At 39.2% G+C, this 14312-nt stretch overlaps 1 protein-coding gene across 1 annotated transcript; it reads right to left on the minus strand.

Moving 5' to 3' along the window:
- Positions 1-11544: 11544 nt before the first annotated feature.
- LOC147307148 (uncharacterized) lies at positions 11545-14044 on the minus strand. Its single transcript, XM_086274955.1, has 4 exons — positions 13905-14044; positions 13621-13776; positions 12662-12754; positions 11545-12298 (listed from the first exon to the last, which is right to left on the minus strand). Exons 1-4 carry the CDS (start codon positions 14004-14006, stop codon positions 11918-11920), a joined length of 732 nt encoding a protein of 243 aa, XP_086131081.1. The 5' UTR covers positions 14007-14044; the 3' UTR covers positions 11545-11917.
- Between the last annotated feature and the right edge of the window lie 268 nt (positions 14045-14312).

Raw genomic sequence — 14312 nt, forward strand, 5'->3', positions numbered from 1 at the left:
TATGAAAACCCAGAATGTTTGGTGTATTATCTGAACTGTGCTCTGCATTTTTACTCAAGAATTCTCAAGTTTGAAATCTGTGACTCTAACCAGCACTGGGCTCACTTGACCACGCTCTCCAGTTATGAATCGTGCGTGTCCCCACATCATGTGTAACTCTAAGACAGCTCTGCTTTTCAAGGCTGCTGCTTTAATTTGGCTTCATGCAGAGGACTGTTGGGCCTTGAGAGCATTTGTGCTGTTTGATGTAACAAGCTGACCTAATTACCCACTAACAAGTTACGCCGAGACACAGCTGAGTACCAACTCCAGCATCATCGCTTGTGCTGTAATAGACCGTTGCTAGGTTACCATCAACGGCAACTAAATTCATTGCAATTTAATGTAAAATGTTGCAGTTAGAATGAGGAAATATCAAAAAGGCCAAACTTCTTGCAAGCATTCATAATAATGTTAGATGCTGCTTACCAATTATTTAATTTGTTGTTTACACACAGCAAAGTAAATAAATAAATAAATAAACATGGGTGGTGATCCTGGCAATCACTGACAGGGTACTGTCTGTAAACCTCTTTTTTCTGGTGCATTTTGTGGAGTACACACAAAACCACAAATTATATTTAAAAACTGTGTTTTTCTAATGAACAAAACACATTGTCCTGATAACTGTTTAAAACATATAATTATTTTTAGAAACAAACTCGCTTTCACTTTGAAAAAAGATGGTACAGTCAATAAAATGTAAATAAATATAATGTACAGCTCACACAAACCCATATTGTATTAGATTAGATGAAACTTTATTTATACCTTGGGTGGGTTACTCTGGGAAATTCAGTAATATCTTAGTACTAGTAGTAGTATTTTTTTACAACAGCATGGCTTCACTGTAGAAAAGTCCAGGGGATGGACTGGTCCGCCTGCAGTCCAGAAACATTTTGCCCACTATGAAAGAGAAAAGTATGACAAAGAAGATCCAGAAGAGTGCTGAGCAGCTATATCAAATATCACACAAGTACAGGACAACTCTTCCAAATGTCCAGCAGCCGGTTCCCTCAGTTCAGAAGTTTACAGACTGTTGTTAAAAGTATCTGGGATGCCACACAGTGTAAACATGTCCCAACTCTTTTATGTGTTCCTGCCATCAAATTCAAAATGACCTTTTTTTCTTAACATGGTATAACTTCCCAGTTTAAACATTTGATATGCTTTCTGCGTTCTAATGCCAATAGACTATGGATTGAAGAGATTGGCAAACCTTTGTATTCTGTTTTCTGGGTTGTAAATGCACCTGTGTCTTTGTGTCTTTAAACAATGGTTTTCTTTTGGACTACCTCCCAGTGTTTTAAACATAGCCATGAACAAGAAAAACATAAAAGGGGAGTCTCTCCAGCAGCGATTTAAGTGTGGAAGGTGGGTTCAAGGGTGTGACCACATGTTCAAAAAGAAAACTCTACTCATTGTAGAGCTGTTGTTGCTCAGGTGAAATTTCCAGACATTGTCTTCTCGCTTAAGCATCTATTTGCATCTATGGTTCCGCCCCTTGCCTCCTATGCTATTTGCTGCTGACAGTTTTGTCTTTATTCTCGGAGGTTTTGCACACTGCTTATTTTTGCAAGACGATGCTGATGTCTTCTTGCAATTCAAAGGGAAAAAGGAAAAAAACAAACAAACTACTTCTTTACTGTCAAATACTGCAAGTTATAATATAAATCAATTAAAAACGTGTGATCACACCCAGTCTGTGCTATAAGGATATTCGGGTAATACTTTCACACAGGGCTCTGGGGACTGAAGGGTAGTGCACTGAGGCTCATCCCAGTTTTTCCTATGTGCTCTCTCATTGTCCTTTTTGAATTCCTAACCCCATCATTCCTTCAATTACTCTCCCCATCTTATAGTGAGGATGCTTCATTTCTTGATTGGCATCCTACCTCATCTTTCACACTCAATCCCAGAAATGCATCTGTCCTGCTCTGTGTTTTTTTCTCCTCAATTCTCCAGCAGAGCCTATCACTCCCACCTCTACTTTCCCCAGTGGGTTCTTTTTTTCTTGATGAACTGCCACCTCCCAATTGTTTGCCTTCCAGTGCCTCATCTTCATCACTTTCAGGGAATAGAGAAATTCAATATGAATTGCTGTCATTATTGCAAGGACAGACTGAGGGAGAAGGAAGGGGAGAGCAAGAGAGACAGAAAGAGATAAATAGACCAGCGTATAAATAGTGCCAGCGATAACCACAGAGGCCAGGCTTCTCTTTTCAAAACCATCTAAACAAGGGCACAACTAAAAGCCCCGAGAGCCTATCAGCCAAGCCTTGCCACTGCTAGCCTGTCAATAGAGCAAAGCCATGAGCTCCGAGAGAATAAAAACACATCTATGCCCTGAGGCCAAGTACATATGTACCATATAGTTTCATTTTCTTCACTATAACAGCATGTGCATATGCAAGTGTTGGCCCATCACTCATTACTTAATTACTGGGATATAAAGCAGAAGCGATACAGGAGTGTGTAGAGGGCTTTTTATTTCTAAAATTACTGATACAGCTTCAAGAAGGAACACAACAGTTTATTTTTTAATTCATGTAATTTTTTAACATAATCATTGCAACCAATAAGGCGTCCAGTGTGAAAGCAGCAAGGGAGGCAAAAAAAGCAAGAGACACAGTGTTTTCAGGAGGAAGCCACTTAAATAGGCACAACCCAGTCTGCCATCAAGGGAGAACCCCAAGATATGAATATCAAAAATAAAATAAATAAATTGCACAATACTTTTAAAAACAATACATTGGGGGAAAAAAACAAAGGAAAAAAATCAAACAAAAAAAATGCAGACTGCAGGAAATATGACAAAGTACGACCCAAATTAAAACTCTTATATCGAAACAAATATTCAGTTAATGACATTTTTATTTGTGAAAAGGTTTAATAAAAACTCCATTAAAAGAAATACATTATTTTATGGTTCAGATTTTAAGGGGTTAAGGATCATGCTGACAAACACAAGCAGACAACAGCTGTGATAGTGACCTGTAACATTATACACAGCAAAAAAAAAAAAAAAAAAAAAAAAAAAAAGCTGAAGGAAGCAATTAAATTATCACAGATTTAACAAGGTGCTGGAAAGTCTAAAATCTCTGAGGAATGCTCAGAGATTTTAGACGTCTTGACATGATGGCGTCACAGAGCTGCTGCAGATTTGTTGGCTGTACATCCGTGATGTGAATCTCCTGATCCATCACATCCCAAAGGTTCTCTATTGGATTGAGACCTGATGACTGTGGGGTCGAGTGAACTCGCCATCATGTTTAAGAACCCAGTTTGAGATGATTTGTGAAATGTTATTTCTGGAAGCAAACGTTAGACCAACGGGTACGCTGTGTGATTGACATATATTGTGGTATTTCAACACTGCTTTCTTGTAACAGTGTTCTTCTATTGTTCTATTCTGGTGATTCTGTGTCTGCTCTTAGCTGACAGGAGTGGCTCCCGGTGTGGTCTTGTGCTGCTGTAGCCCATCTGCTTCAAGGTTCAACGTGCTTCACATTCAGAGATTCCTCTGCATACTTTGGTTGCAATCAAATGTATAATCGTGTGTAAGAAATAGTGCTTTATTACATCATCTTAAAAACAGTGATCTCCTCAATGATGTCCTCTCTGTTCCTCATGAATCAAAATGCTTCTTAGCGATTTAAAGAGGGACTTGAAACACATCCAAAGGTGAAAATTAAGTGAGAATTTAAAAAATTGCTTCTGTGGCAGATGTTGTGGATTATATATATATATATATATATATATATATATATATATATATATATATATATATATATATATATACATACATATATAAAGCTCTTTTTACTTCAACTAATTAATAATGCAAGGGGGAAAGAGCTTTCCAAGCAGTCCAGCTTCATCACATACACAAGAAAAATCTTGGTGGGAGAAATCTCTCCTCTTTGCACTTGTTTAAATTGGTGCGATTCGTTCGGATGTTCATTACCTCTAAGAGCAGCTTGTCAGCGAGGAAAGAATTATGATAACTATTGTAATAATAGCAATCTTCATATAATTGATTAAATTAGTTAGACCGTTAAAACAACGGGAAACATCAAGGCTAAGTCCACAAATGAAGGGAATATGACTTATACTGAGTCTGATAATATATATATATATATATATATATATATATATATATATTATATAAATAAAAACAGCACGAATAACAGAAATTACAAATTTAATTTGAGGTTTTTTTTGATGGGTTAGAGTTTTATTTACAGTAATAAAAATGACTTTTCTGCATCTGTTTTAAAACAAAACAAACCAAAATTAAAAAAAAAAAATCTAAAAAAGATAGGCCCGTAACTATACATGGTTAAACTGTAACTATTCTCTCCCTTCAGGTCATCACTTTCAGTGCTGCTGCGACTTTTATATTGCTCCCTGGAGGCCCTGTATGTGGATTTAAGCATGCGCCCTAACATTACAGAGAGAGCAAACATCAACTTCTGCTTCAAAAAGACAGCCCATGACACTATGAATGCACTAAGATGTCTAACCACCTGCTCCTCTCACTAGATTTGACTTCCAGCAACTTCATCATTCCCCCAAATGAGGTTCAAGTTTGAGGTTCATGTTTCTGACACTTCTTTAGAGGTAAGAACAGGACCTCCATGGAGTGATGGCGAAAAAAACAAAAGAAAAAACACCTAAGCTGGAAGTGGTGCAGCACTACCTCAGGTACAACCAGGTATGGTGTTAAATTTTTATGGGCAAAGGCACAAAACTTTATCATCCCACCTTATAGATATGCCAGTTTGTGTGTTTTGTACAGATAGATACTGTAAAGGGTTTATGTCGAGCACACGTATTGATAAAAGCTTTACGTGATCATTTAAAAGAAGGCTGTATACATCCCGGTGGAGCTCGTGTGCTTGTAGATTAAATAGTCAAACCAGGAGCATGTGTGTCTTTGTTGTCTATTAAAATGCACAAAATTATTACAAGTTTTCCAGCAACAGCAACAAAACAAATTATTCACTATCTCAATGAGGTGCATTTTGAAAAATGTTAATATTATTGCTAATGATAATACTGACTGAGTGAAGACAGCTGAAACACAGTCATAGATGACTGTGCTTGAAGCACTATTGTACAGCCCACACACATAAACATGAGCCAACACTGCTGCGATCACTTGGGAGCCGCGCCGATCAATAAGTAAATGATGAACTGCAAACCTGCTTGAGGATTATGGTATATTTACCGCTGACATTACCCCAAGAATACCTTGTTCAAGTGCCACTGGCAATAAGGTACAGATGGCTGCTGTGGTATACCTTTAAAAACAATATTGTGACAGGGCAGCTGCAGTATGGGTCACTGGTTCTGTGATTCTGCTTCGATCTACAACAGATGGGCCCTGCAGCAGTGTTGGAAATCCCCTGGTATCCCCACAAAAAACAACGCTGAACTCTCTGCCTCCATTTTACATCCAGGAACTGTGTTTATTTGAATAACTCCTCCAAACCCATTATCTAATGACATGACTCAATGAGTCACTATCCCCCAGACACTGCTGAGGGAGAAACATTGGATTTTTGGCAGGGAGCGGCTTGAAAGCGGTGCAAAAAGCAGTTTAAAAATGAATTCCAGTGGCACAGAATATTGGAATGCTTACAGCACATCAGTCTATAGGGAGCATATATGACTCCGTGAGAATTACCTTGACATACTTATTAACTGCCAAGGCTTGTTTCAACAGTAAAGTCAACAGATTTTCATAAAGCTAAACTAGTGCATTTCAGCACAAATGTGTCATGCTCATCAGACCCTGACCACGCCCGGCTGGAATTTACCTTGAACTCGCCAGAGAGCGTAGCTGTTCGGCACAACCCTCCGGGGACCCATAAACAAGCAGATGTGTCTGAGGGAGAGCCTGATGACGAAAGAAGATTAGGAAAATGGATTAAATGTGGCTAAGATCAGTATTTGCCATTCATCATTACTGTGCGCTTTAGCATGTGTGTTTACATTAGGGTGAAAGTGAGTTGTTTTTTTTTTTAACTCCAAGGAAATACAACCTTTAAAAAGTTCATAAAAAGTGTGAAAGGTATGAGGCAAACTGAAGTACTTTAAATTTAAAAAAATTGCTAAATATCAACTCTTTATTCCAACGTGTTAAATAAGAGTTGATTACTGTGTTTCTTCTGATAAGGACAGTCTTGACTCATCAGTGAAGAAGAGCAATAACAAGAAGAAGCTCAGGCATGCGGTAGATTTAATAACATCTCTCAAAACCAAAATGAATTTAATCAGAAATGTTTATTTCAAGGATGTGAATTCAGTGTGAAGAAGTTGGAGTGTCAGCGTTGCCAGATTCCACTCAGCTGGCTTACTTAGTGAGGTAAAAACATTGTGGCTACTACTACTTTTTGTAGGCTTCACACTGTTCTTATTAAGACATCAAATAATGTGCAAGTGACTCTGTTCTTGGGGACACTTTAATAGTTTAGAGGTGCTGACTGGGGTATTAAGGTTTCAGATCACTGGGCAAGGGTATCAACCAGAAACAATTTGAAATACCAAAGGGTGCACAGCCTGTTTTAGATGACACACAAAAACTAATATGGGTCAGTGCACCTCATTTTAACAGGGATTGGTTGATGTTTGTGGACAGCCAAACACCAAAGGATGGTTCCCATCACAATTGCCATCTGTTAAACATGGAGGAACTGCAGTGTTTTTGCAGGCATCAGGTTCAGTGATTGCTCTGCAGGGTCACATAACAACATAGCAATATGAGTCCATTTTATGAGACCAGATGCACGCCATGGAGCTATCACAGTTTGTCCATGAGGTTCGTCATATTCTCACATGATAATGGTGCCACACCTACTCTTCAGCAAGTGCGGCTTAATTTCAATCACCTTACACTCCTCTGAAAGCTCTATGTCTATGGTTTCCTAATCCCTGCAAAAAATAAGGGGCCCCAGAAACAGTTTAGGCCAGGTGCAAATGCAGAGTACTGTTGCTAAAGTCTTGATGCACTCTTCATTTTGTTAGGTTTATATTTGGTGACGACCCCCTTTATACTTCAATGCAGCCTGAACTCTCTTTGTCAAGCTTTCTCGTAATTTCTTTAAGCCTCTTCGGGAATAGTTCTCCAGGTTTCTTGAAGGACATTCAAAGCTCTTCTTCTTTTGTTCTGTTCTCTGTCAAGATGATCCAACACTACTTTAATAATGCTGAGGTCAGGCATATGGGGAGGCCAATCCACAAATGATAGTGTTCAATTGTATTTTTTTCTAAATTTGACACTTCTTCTTTGGCCTTCCACTTGTGTGTCCTTCCCCAAAGGACAAGCTTTTCTCTGTACAGAGATGTGTCAGGTTTTTAGCAAACGGCTCTTTGGCAATCATCTTGTTGGTGCAAAACTATTACTTTATGAATGTCAAAGCCTGAAGATACAATTTAAAATTGGTTCTGTGCTAAGTTGTCTGTTCTCTGTAGGCATAACACTGATTCATCTCTTGAGTTTGATGCACTTTTATGCTTGGAATTAATGGGTCAGTGTCTTTTGGAATACCTTCAGAAAGCCTGGAGAATTACTGCACCAGGCTAACTACAATGAAGCAAAATAAAAGGAATGAGAGGTGGTTCATTACTTTTGCACTGTGGTATGTTAGTGAGCTTAAATAGTTTTTTCAGGCATTTGAATAGAGAAAAAAAAACACCCATTTGTTTGTTTGTTTGTTTCTTTCTCCTGAGTTCAGTGGAGTAAGATTGAAAAATCTATGAAGGGATAAAACAAAGAAGTCCTACACGTTGTGTGAACATGGCACCTTGACCTCCCAAGAACAAAACTACTACCGCAAGTCCTGAGATTAGTCATTTTCAGTGGGAAGAAGGGCAGTACATGTTACAATCGATGAAAATGTCATCAGGGACAAACCTATTTTCCTCAGCTCCATTGTAGATAAACATTGTCCAATCCTGACTGTCAATCTCTCTCTGCTTTCAAATTGAGGGACCACCCCACCTCCACTTCAACTCCACAAACACACCCCCACACAAAAATCCCACTGTAGATTTCATCTGAACTGAAACACGCACACAAACACACAAAAGAAAAAAAAAAGAAACAAGAAAGGTGTACCTGCCACTGATGGGGTTTGTGTCAGATATGGATTTGTCAAATGCTGATGAATTACATGCTTTGAAATGGTAACCTCCATCAATCTTCTCAGCTCACATGCCAAAACACACAAAATCAATAACACAAAACTCCGACGCACACATCAGAAAGATGCTGACAGAAATAGATATAAAGGGAGAGTGAGATATGGTTTATAATTCCTGCCTCGCACCAAATAGCAACCTATCTTATAATAACTGTCATCAGCGATAGAGTTTTGACCCAACCTCCTACCCATCCTGTTCCCAAAGAGCAACTGGCATATTAGCGAATGATTTCAGATCTCTGAAACATACAAACAACTTGACATTTGGTGCCAAATGAAAATTGACGCTTGGCGCATAGTGCTAGAGCTACTTATTGAAGAAATGCATGATTAGCATTCAGTGGTGAATAGAAATAAAGTACTGCTGGTAATGGGGTGTGTAAAATAGAAGCACTTCTCCAGTTCTTTGGTCAACGGCTGCTGTTGGTTAAGGTTTGTTAACTTCTAAGCTTTACGAAGCTTTGGTCCTGCAGAGCTGATTACAAGAAACCTCTCCACAAAGATGCCTTTTTTTATCTTCTGTATCAGATTAAAATGAAGAAGTTTCTCCTTCAAGTGCTGCTGATGAAAAAGGCAAAAAGTTGAGCCTGTCAGTCAAATTACTTTCAATCAAGCGAGTTTTCATAGTTTCCAATGTCAGTTTTATTGGTAATAAAACAATTTGGTGTGTGTTTGTGAGGGCAAATTATCTTGATTTATTCTCTTCTGCACTGTAACAGTGTGCATCTGTCCTCCCAGTACCACACAGTGACATAAATGTGGGGCCTCAGCTGTAGCGAGCTTCACAATGATCCTATGTATCACTCATAGTGGAGTCATGGCTCGACCAGCGCTGTGCGTGTGTGTGTGTGAGGGGAAACGAGGGACTTCAGCTGCAGATGTAGGCATAGATGTGTGTGTGTGTGTGTGTGTGCTTACAGTATGTATTATTTTCTATGTTTGCGTCCATGTTTGTGTGTAAATCAGGCAGTTGGCCATCACTGGCAGTCTTTTCAAGGATGTGCCTGAATATAGAGGGCTGTTGTTATTGGAGGGTCTGTCTCTGTACTCCACATCTAAGGGTCCATACAGACCTCCACAGGCGCTCGCTCCACAGAGTGTGTTGGCAAGAAATTTAGTCCCATCACACTGAGACTCTCTTCCTCTCTAGCAACAGGGCGTCAGGGCTTTCACACCAGAGATCAGTGTCTAAGCCAAGAGGAAGAATAGGAGGAGGTAAGAGGAGTGTATGGACTGAGAAAATGATATCTGTATGAATACATGGCTGAAGAAAACATCAGAGCTTTGGAGAAAAACATAATACCATGGGAGGTAGTAAACTGGTCATTCTAACACTGTCTGCCCATTTTAGTTATTAAATTAGTTATTTGAGGCATGGTGGTTAGCACTGTGGCCGCACAGCAAGAAGGTCCTGAGTTCAATTCCACCATCAGGCTGGGGTCTTTCTGTGTGGAGTTTGCATGTTCTCCCCGTGTTTGCGTGGGTTCTCTCCGGGTACTCCGGCTTCCTCCCACCGTCCAAAGACATGCAGCTTGTGGGGATAGGTTAATTGGAAAATCCAAATTGCCACTAGGTGTGAATGTGAGTGTGAATGGTTGTCTGTCCCTGTGTGTTGGCCCTGTGACAGACTGGCGACCTGTCCAGGGTGTACCCCGCCTTTCGCCCTATGACAGCTGGGATAGGCTCCAGCGCCCCCCGCGACCCTGAGAAGGATAAGCGGAAGCGAATGGATGGATGGAATTAGTTATTGAATTGTCACTCACTGGATCACTGAAGCCAAAGGAAGAATAAATCGCAGTTACTGTTTATATTTGTGATACTGCGTCCTTTCACATGCAAGCTTGGAGAGCAGGAGCAAGATCCCGCAGAGAAGAGCGACATCAGCAACATCAGCATAAGAGTATGTGAGGTGAAAGTGGGTTGCAAAGCGACTTGCAGATGCATGTCACATGCAGGCGGGGGTAAAGCAACTTAAATTGTGTTTCTCAAAGGGATTCTGTCAGGACAAGCATGGAAATCAGTGTTTTCCTCTAAAAACAGACAAACATTTAAATGTACCAAAGTAAAGTAATCTCTCTCCTTTCATCTTAGACAGCACTGTCATAAAGACCTGTTTGCATCCATCCTTTACATTACTGCCATCTTGTGGCTGCAGTCTGTTATGTTTATTGAAAGGTCTGCTTGTTTTGTGCCCATAGGAAAGTGTAGCCGTCTCTGTTTAATATGTGTGCCCATCTCCTGTTAACAATGACAAGCTAAGACGCCAGCAGCCTTTTTTTTGGTGGTTTGTGAATGTGCATTGTGGATAAGCCTGTGGTGTTTGACAGTGAATGTATAGGATAAGTCTTTGTTTTCTGAGCATGAATTAAAAGACTGAAGAAGAATGTGTGAGTTTTTAATCTTCCATCCATCCATCTACCCATCCATCTTCTTCTGCTTATCCAATTCAGGATTACTAGGAGGGTTGGAGCTTATTTCAATTGGCGAGAGGCAGTGTACAACCTCGCCAGTCCATCACAGGGTAAACACATGGAGACAAACAACTATTCATGCTCACATTCACGCCTATGCTCAATTTAAAATCACTGATTAAATTAACCCCATTCATGTCTTTGGATTGGGGGATGGAGTCCCATGTAGACACAAAGAAATTATGCAAATTCCACACAGAAAGACCCAAGACTGGATATGAACCTAGGATCTTCTTTCTGTGAGGCAAAAGAGCTAAACACTTTCAGAGCTCCATAGATGTGATCCGGACTGAAAATCTCCTGAAAATGTGGACGCAAATAACAATAACAATCACCATGTCAATCTATACACTTTAAAACTTAACCGAACAATGCTTTACCTAGCACTAAGACACAACATTACACTGTAAAAAGAATAACCCTATTCAAATTAAAAAAAATGATGTCCAATTGTCACATCCAAAATATTTGACTTCATAGAATCCAAAATGAGTCACTTGATATGACCTGATACTTTTATGTTGATATAAACAATATTACTAGACTTGACTGAAACTTTAAATTTTGCATTGATCCAAATTGATTTTTTTTACATAGAACCATATTTTAATTATTGAACCAAGCTAATATATTGAAATTTAACCAACCTAATGTATTCACATCGAACCAAATTAACATGAACTAATATGTTTGTGTTGAAGCCAGGTAATTGATTTACATATATTCAAACTATATTTTTTACATTTCATTTTATTTCAGTTCAAAAATGCTCTGCATTTCCTATAAAAAAGACAGTTGGCCAACCAATTATTTCTAAATTATTTATTGTTCCAAACCATTTTAACTATAATCAATAGAGAGGATTAGTAATATACAGATTTAGTGCTACGGCAGAAATGATTAGAGAAATGTTTGTTTTATAAAACCTGCAACCTTTTGAAAACCAGTATAAAACCTGCAATCTTTTTAGAACTGGTATAAAACCTGCAACCTGTCTAAAACTGCAACCTGTCTAAAACTGGCATAAAACCATTATAAAAACTCTTTTTAAACCAATTTGCCAGTACTCAAAAATGTTTATATGTGCACTGTGCCTGTACAATGTAAAAAAAAAAAAAAAATCTACACATGTATCAATGAAATCAACTTAAATCTCCCTTTCAAATGGGTGTTCTTATAATTTTTGAATGTAGAATATCACTGCAGGCCAACCAAGAAAAATAACCAAGCACACATGCACATGCACATACACATGCATGTGCACATACACATGCACACATGCATGCAAATGCGAATCTTAGAGGTCATCTTGTTAAAGTCAAGCTCCATCATAATCTTTTGAAGAGCCTCAAAGGTGAACCTGAATCCTCGTGGATATTCCATATTAAGAGCATAACAGAGTCCAAAGACCTTTGCCACTCCAGCTGCCACAGAAGGCAACTCATTCAGGACTTCCACACCATCAATGATTATCCCGATGTCTCGAGGCTGATGTAGGAGGCTTGAGTTGTCCCTGAAGACGAAGAGTGCCATGGTGGTACTCTGCAGCTCTTCCTCAGCTTCATCTTTCTGGGATATCTTGAGGTAAAATATGGAACAAAATGTACAAGTGAAGAACTGAAGTCTGGCACACCTGATAAATCTTTGACCATAATAACTACTATTTTGATAGTTGTTTGGTCACAGACTATTAGAACAATTATTTGACTAATCAGATTGTGAATTGCATAATCATTAAATTAAATCAATGGCGGAACATTTTCATAAATGTTCCACAAAGCCCAAGAAAAAAAAGAAAACAATACAGAACCCTAAGATATTAACTTGATGAGTTGATTAATCATTGCTGTCCTACATTAATCACTGCATTTAATAGCAGAGTTGTCAAATTTACATCAAGAGACTGCATCTCATGTAGAGACAGAACAGATATGGACATACCGTGTATTCTTTTATCAAGTCCTCAACACGTTCTCCAAGGTAGATAATGAGAGATTTAAGTATACACTCCCTCCTAATGTCAGCATCAGCATCCTGCAGGAACAGTTAAAATTGTTACTATGCAATATGGAGAGTATGCTGCGTGAGAGGAATTTTTTTTCACCTCTCTATCCTCATGAGGTGACTAATGCCCCTTTTCCACCGACAAATCGGCACGGTGCGCTTGAGAGCAGTTCAGTTTAGCGCGGATGAACTCGCTTGTTGTGGTGGAAACATAAAGCAGACGTAACTGGGAACAGGGGTGAACCCATCTGGCTATGAAAAGTCGTGTGCAAAAGTCTTTGTCCGCAACGTCACAGCCCGAAGAACAACAACAATCGCAATATATGTGTGTTTTTGTACTTTGCTCCGTCTGTGGTTCATTTTGATTGGTTTGATTTTTGGTTCTTGTGGAGGAAGTGGCCATGGTCCAAAGTCAATGGAGTATGGTTGCTGGGAGTTTTTTTTTAAAGCCTTTTGTGGGAGCGCTTCTATATCACATCACGTGGGCACCACACACACCCGGGCCAATCAGGTGTAAAGGCGGTGGAAAAGCGTCCGCAGGGGGCTAAAGCGAACTGAGCCACACCGTGTTCTGTCGGTGTAAAAGCGGCATATGCTTTCTTGTCCCTAAATAAAAGTTTATACGTATATATGTATGTATGTGTATCTGGCGAGTGAGAGTGAAAATGTGTCTCCAAAATAAATTTTGTTGTAGTTGTGCTCTGTACTTGTATAATGACAATAAATCTCTTCATTCATTCAAGAACAAAGCCCACACTTCCTTTCAACATTTTAAAAGGTCACAGCCATAATCACTGACGTTACCAAAATAAAACTGTAACAGGATACAAATTCTCATTAGATACAGCGGTTAAAATGCTAACTGTCATGTTAATAGTTAATTATATACACCCTACCTGATCAAGAAACTCTAGGATTATGGCAGTTTTTGCTTTGGTTGTCCCTCCTTTCTTTCTGATTATTTTAAGTAGCTGTGGGGAGTGCTTGTCCAGCTGGACCATGAATCTGGTTAGCAGGGGAACTGCAGTAACCCGCAGAAACTCTGCATTAATCTGTACATGAGTAGACAGTGTACAATACATTTTTTTAAAGACCAACTTCCAACAAGAAAAAGTCAAAACATAATTCCAATTTCCAAACTATGATAAAAGGCATTAGTATAAAAAAGTTAAAGTTATACCTCTTCCATCTGAAATAGACCCGGCCATCTTTCCAAGAGGTTCTTGATGTCAGGCTTCTTATCCACAACCTCTTTCCTCCTGAATTCGAAGGTCCTGGCCATCAACACACAGATATTTATATGAAGAGAGACAGAGACAAACGTGCGCGCACAAACACAAGCTTGTGTCTAGAAACCGCGAGCTCACCAGAAAAATTCAAACGAAGCGGAGCACGGAGTTATACTATGAATGTTATGAACTATGAACTTATGCTAGCTAGCTGTATCCACCACCGATACATCGTGGTAACGCTAGGTAGTTAGTTAGTATACTGGTAAAAAACGGCTTTTTGCCTAACATGCATTCCCGACTGTGATGGTCGGTTGCTGGTAACCAGTTCTACCGTCGCGCCGGATAGCTAGCTAGCT

This window comes from Aulonocara sp. 'chitande type north' Nkhata Bay, linkage group LG19, assembly GCF_057382095.1.
Source record: "Aulonocara sp. 'chitande type north' Nkhata Bay isolate Kocher_YH1m ecotype deep benthic linkage group LG19, A_spYH_male_GT1.1, whole genome shotgun sequence".
Lineage (NCBI taxonomy): Eukaryota > Metazoa > Chordata > Actinopteri > Cichliformes > Cichlidae > Aulonocara > Aulonocara sp. 'chitande type north' Nkhata Bay.

Coding starts and splice junctions, on each gene's coding strand:
- LOC147307148 (XM_086274955.1), bottom strand. CDS start 14,006: ATGGCCAGGACCTTCGAATTCAGGAGGAAAGAGGTTGTGGATAAGAAG. Junction 12,755..13,620: donor TCCTAGAGTTTCTTGATCAG/GTAGGGTGTATA, acceptor CTGTTCCTGCAG/GATGCTGATGCTGACATTAG. Junction 12,299..12,661: donor ACTTGATAAAAGAATACACG/GTATGTCCATAT, acceptor TTTTACCTCAAG/ATATCCCAGAAAGATGAAGC.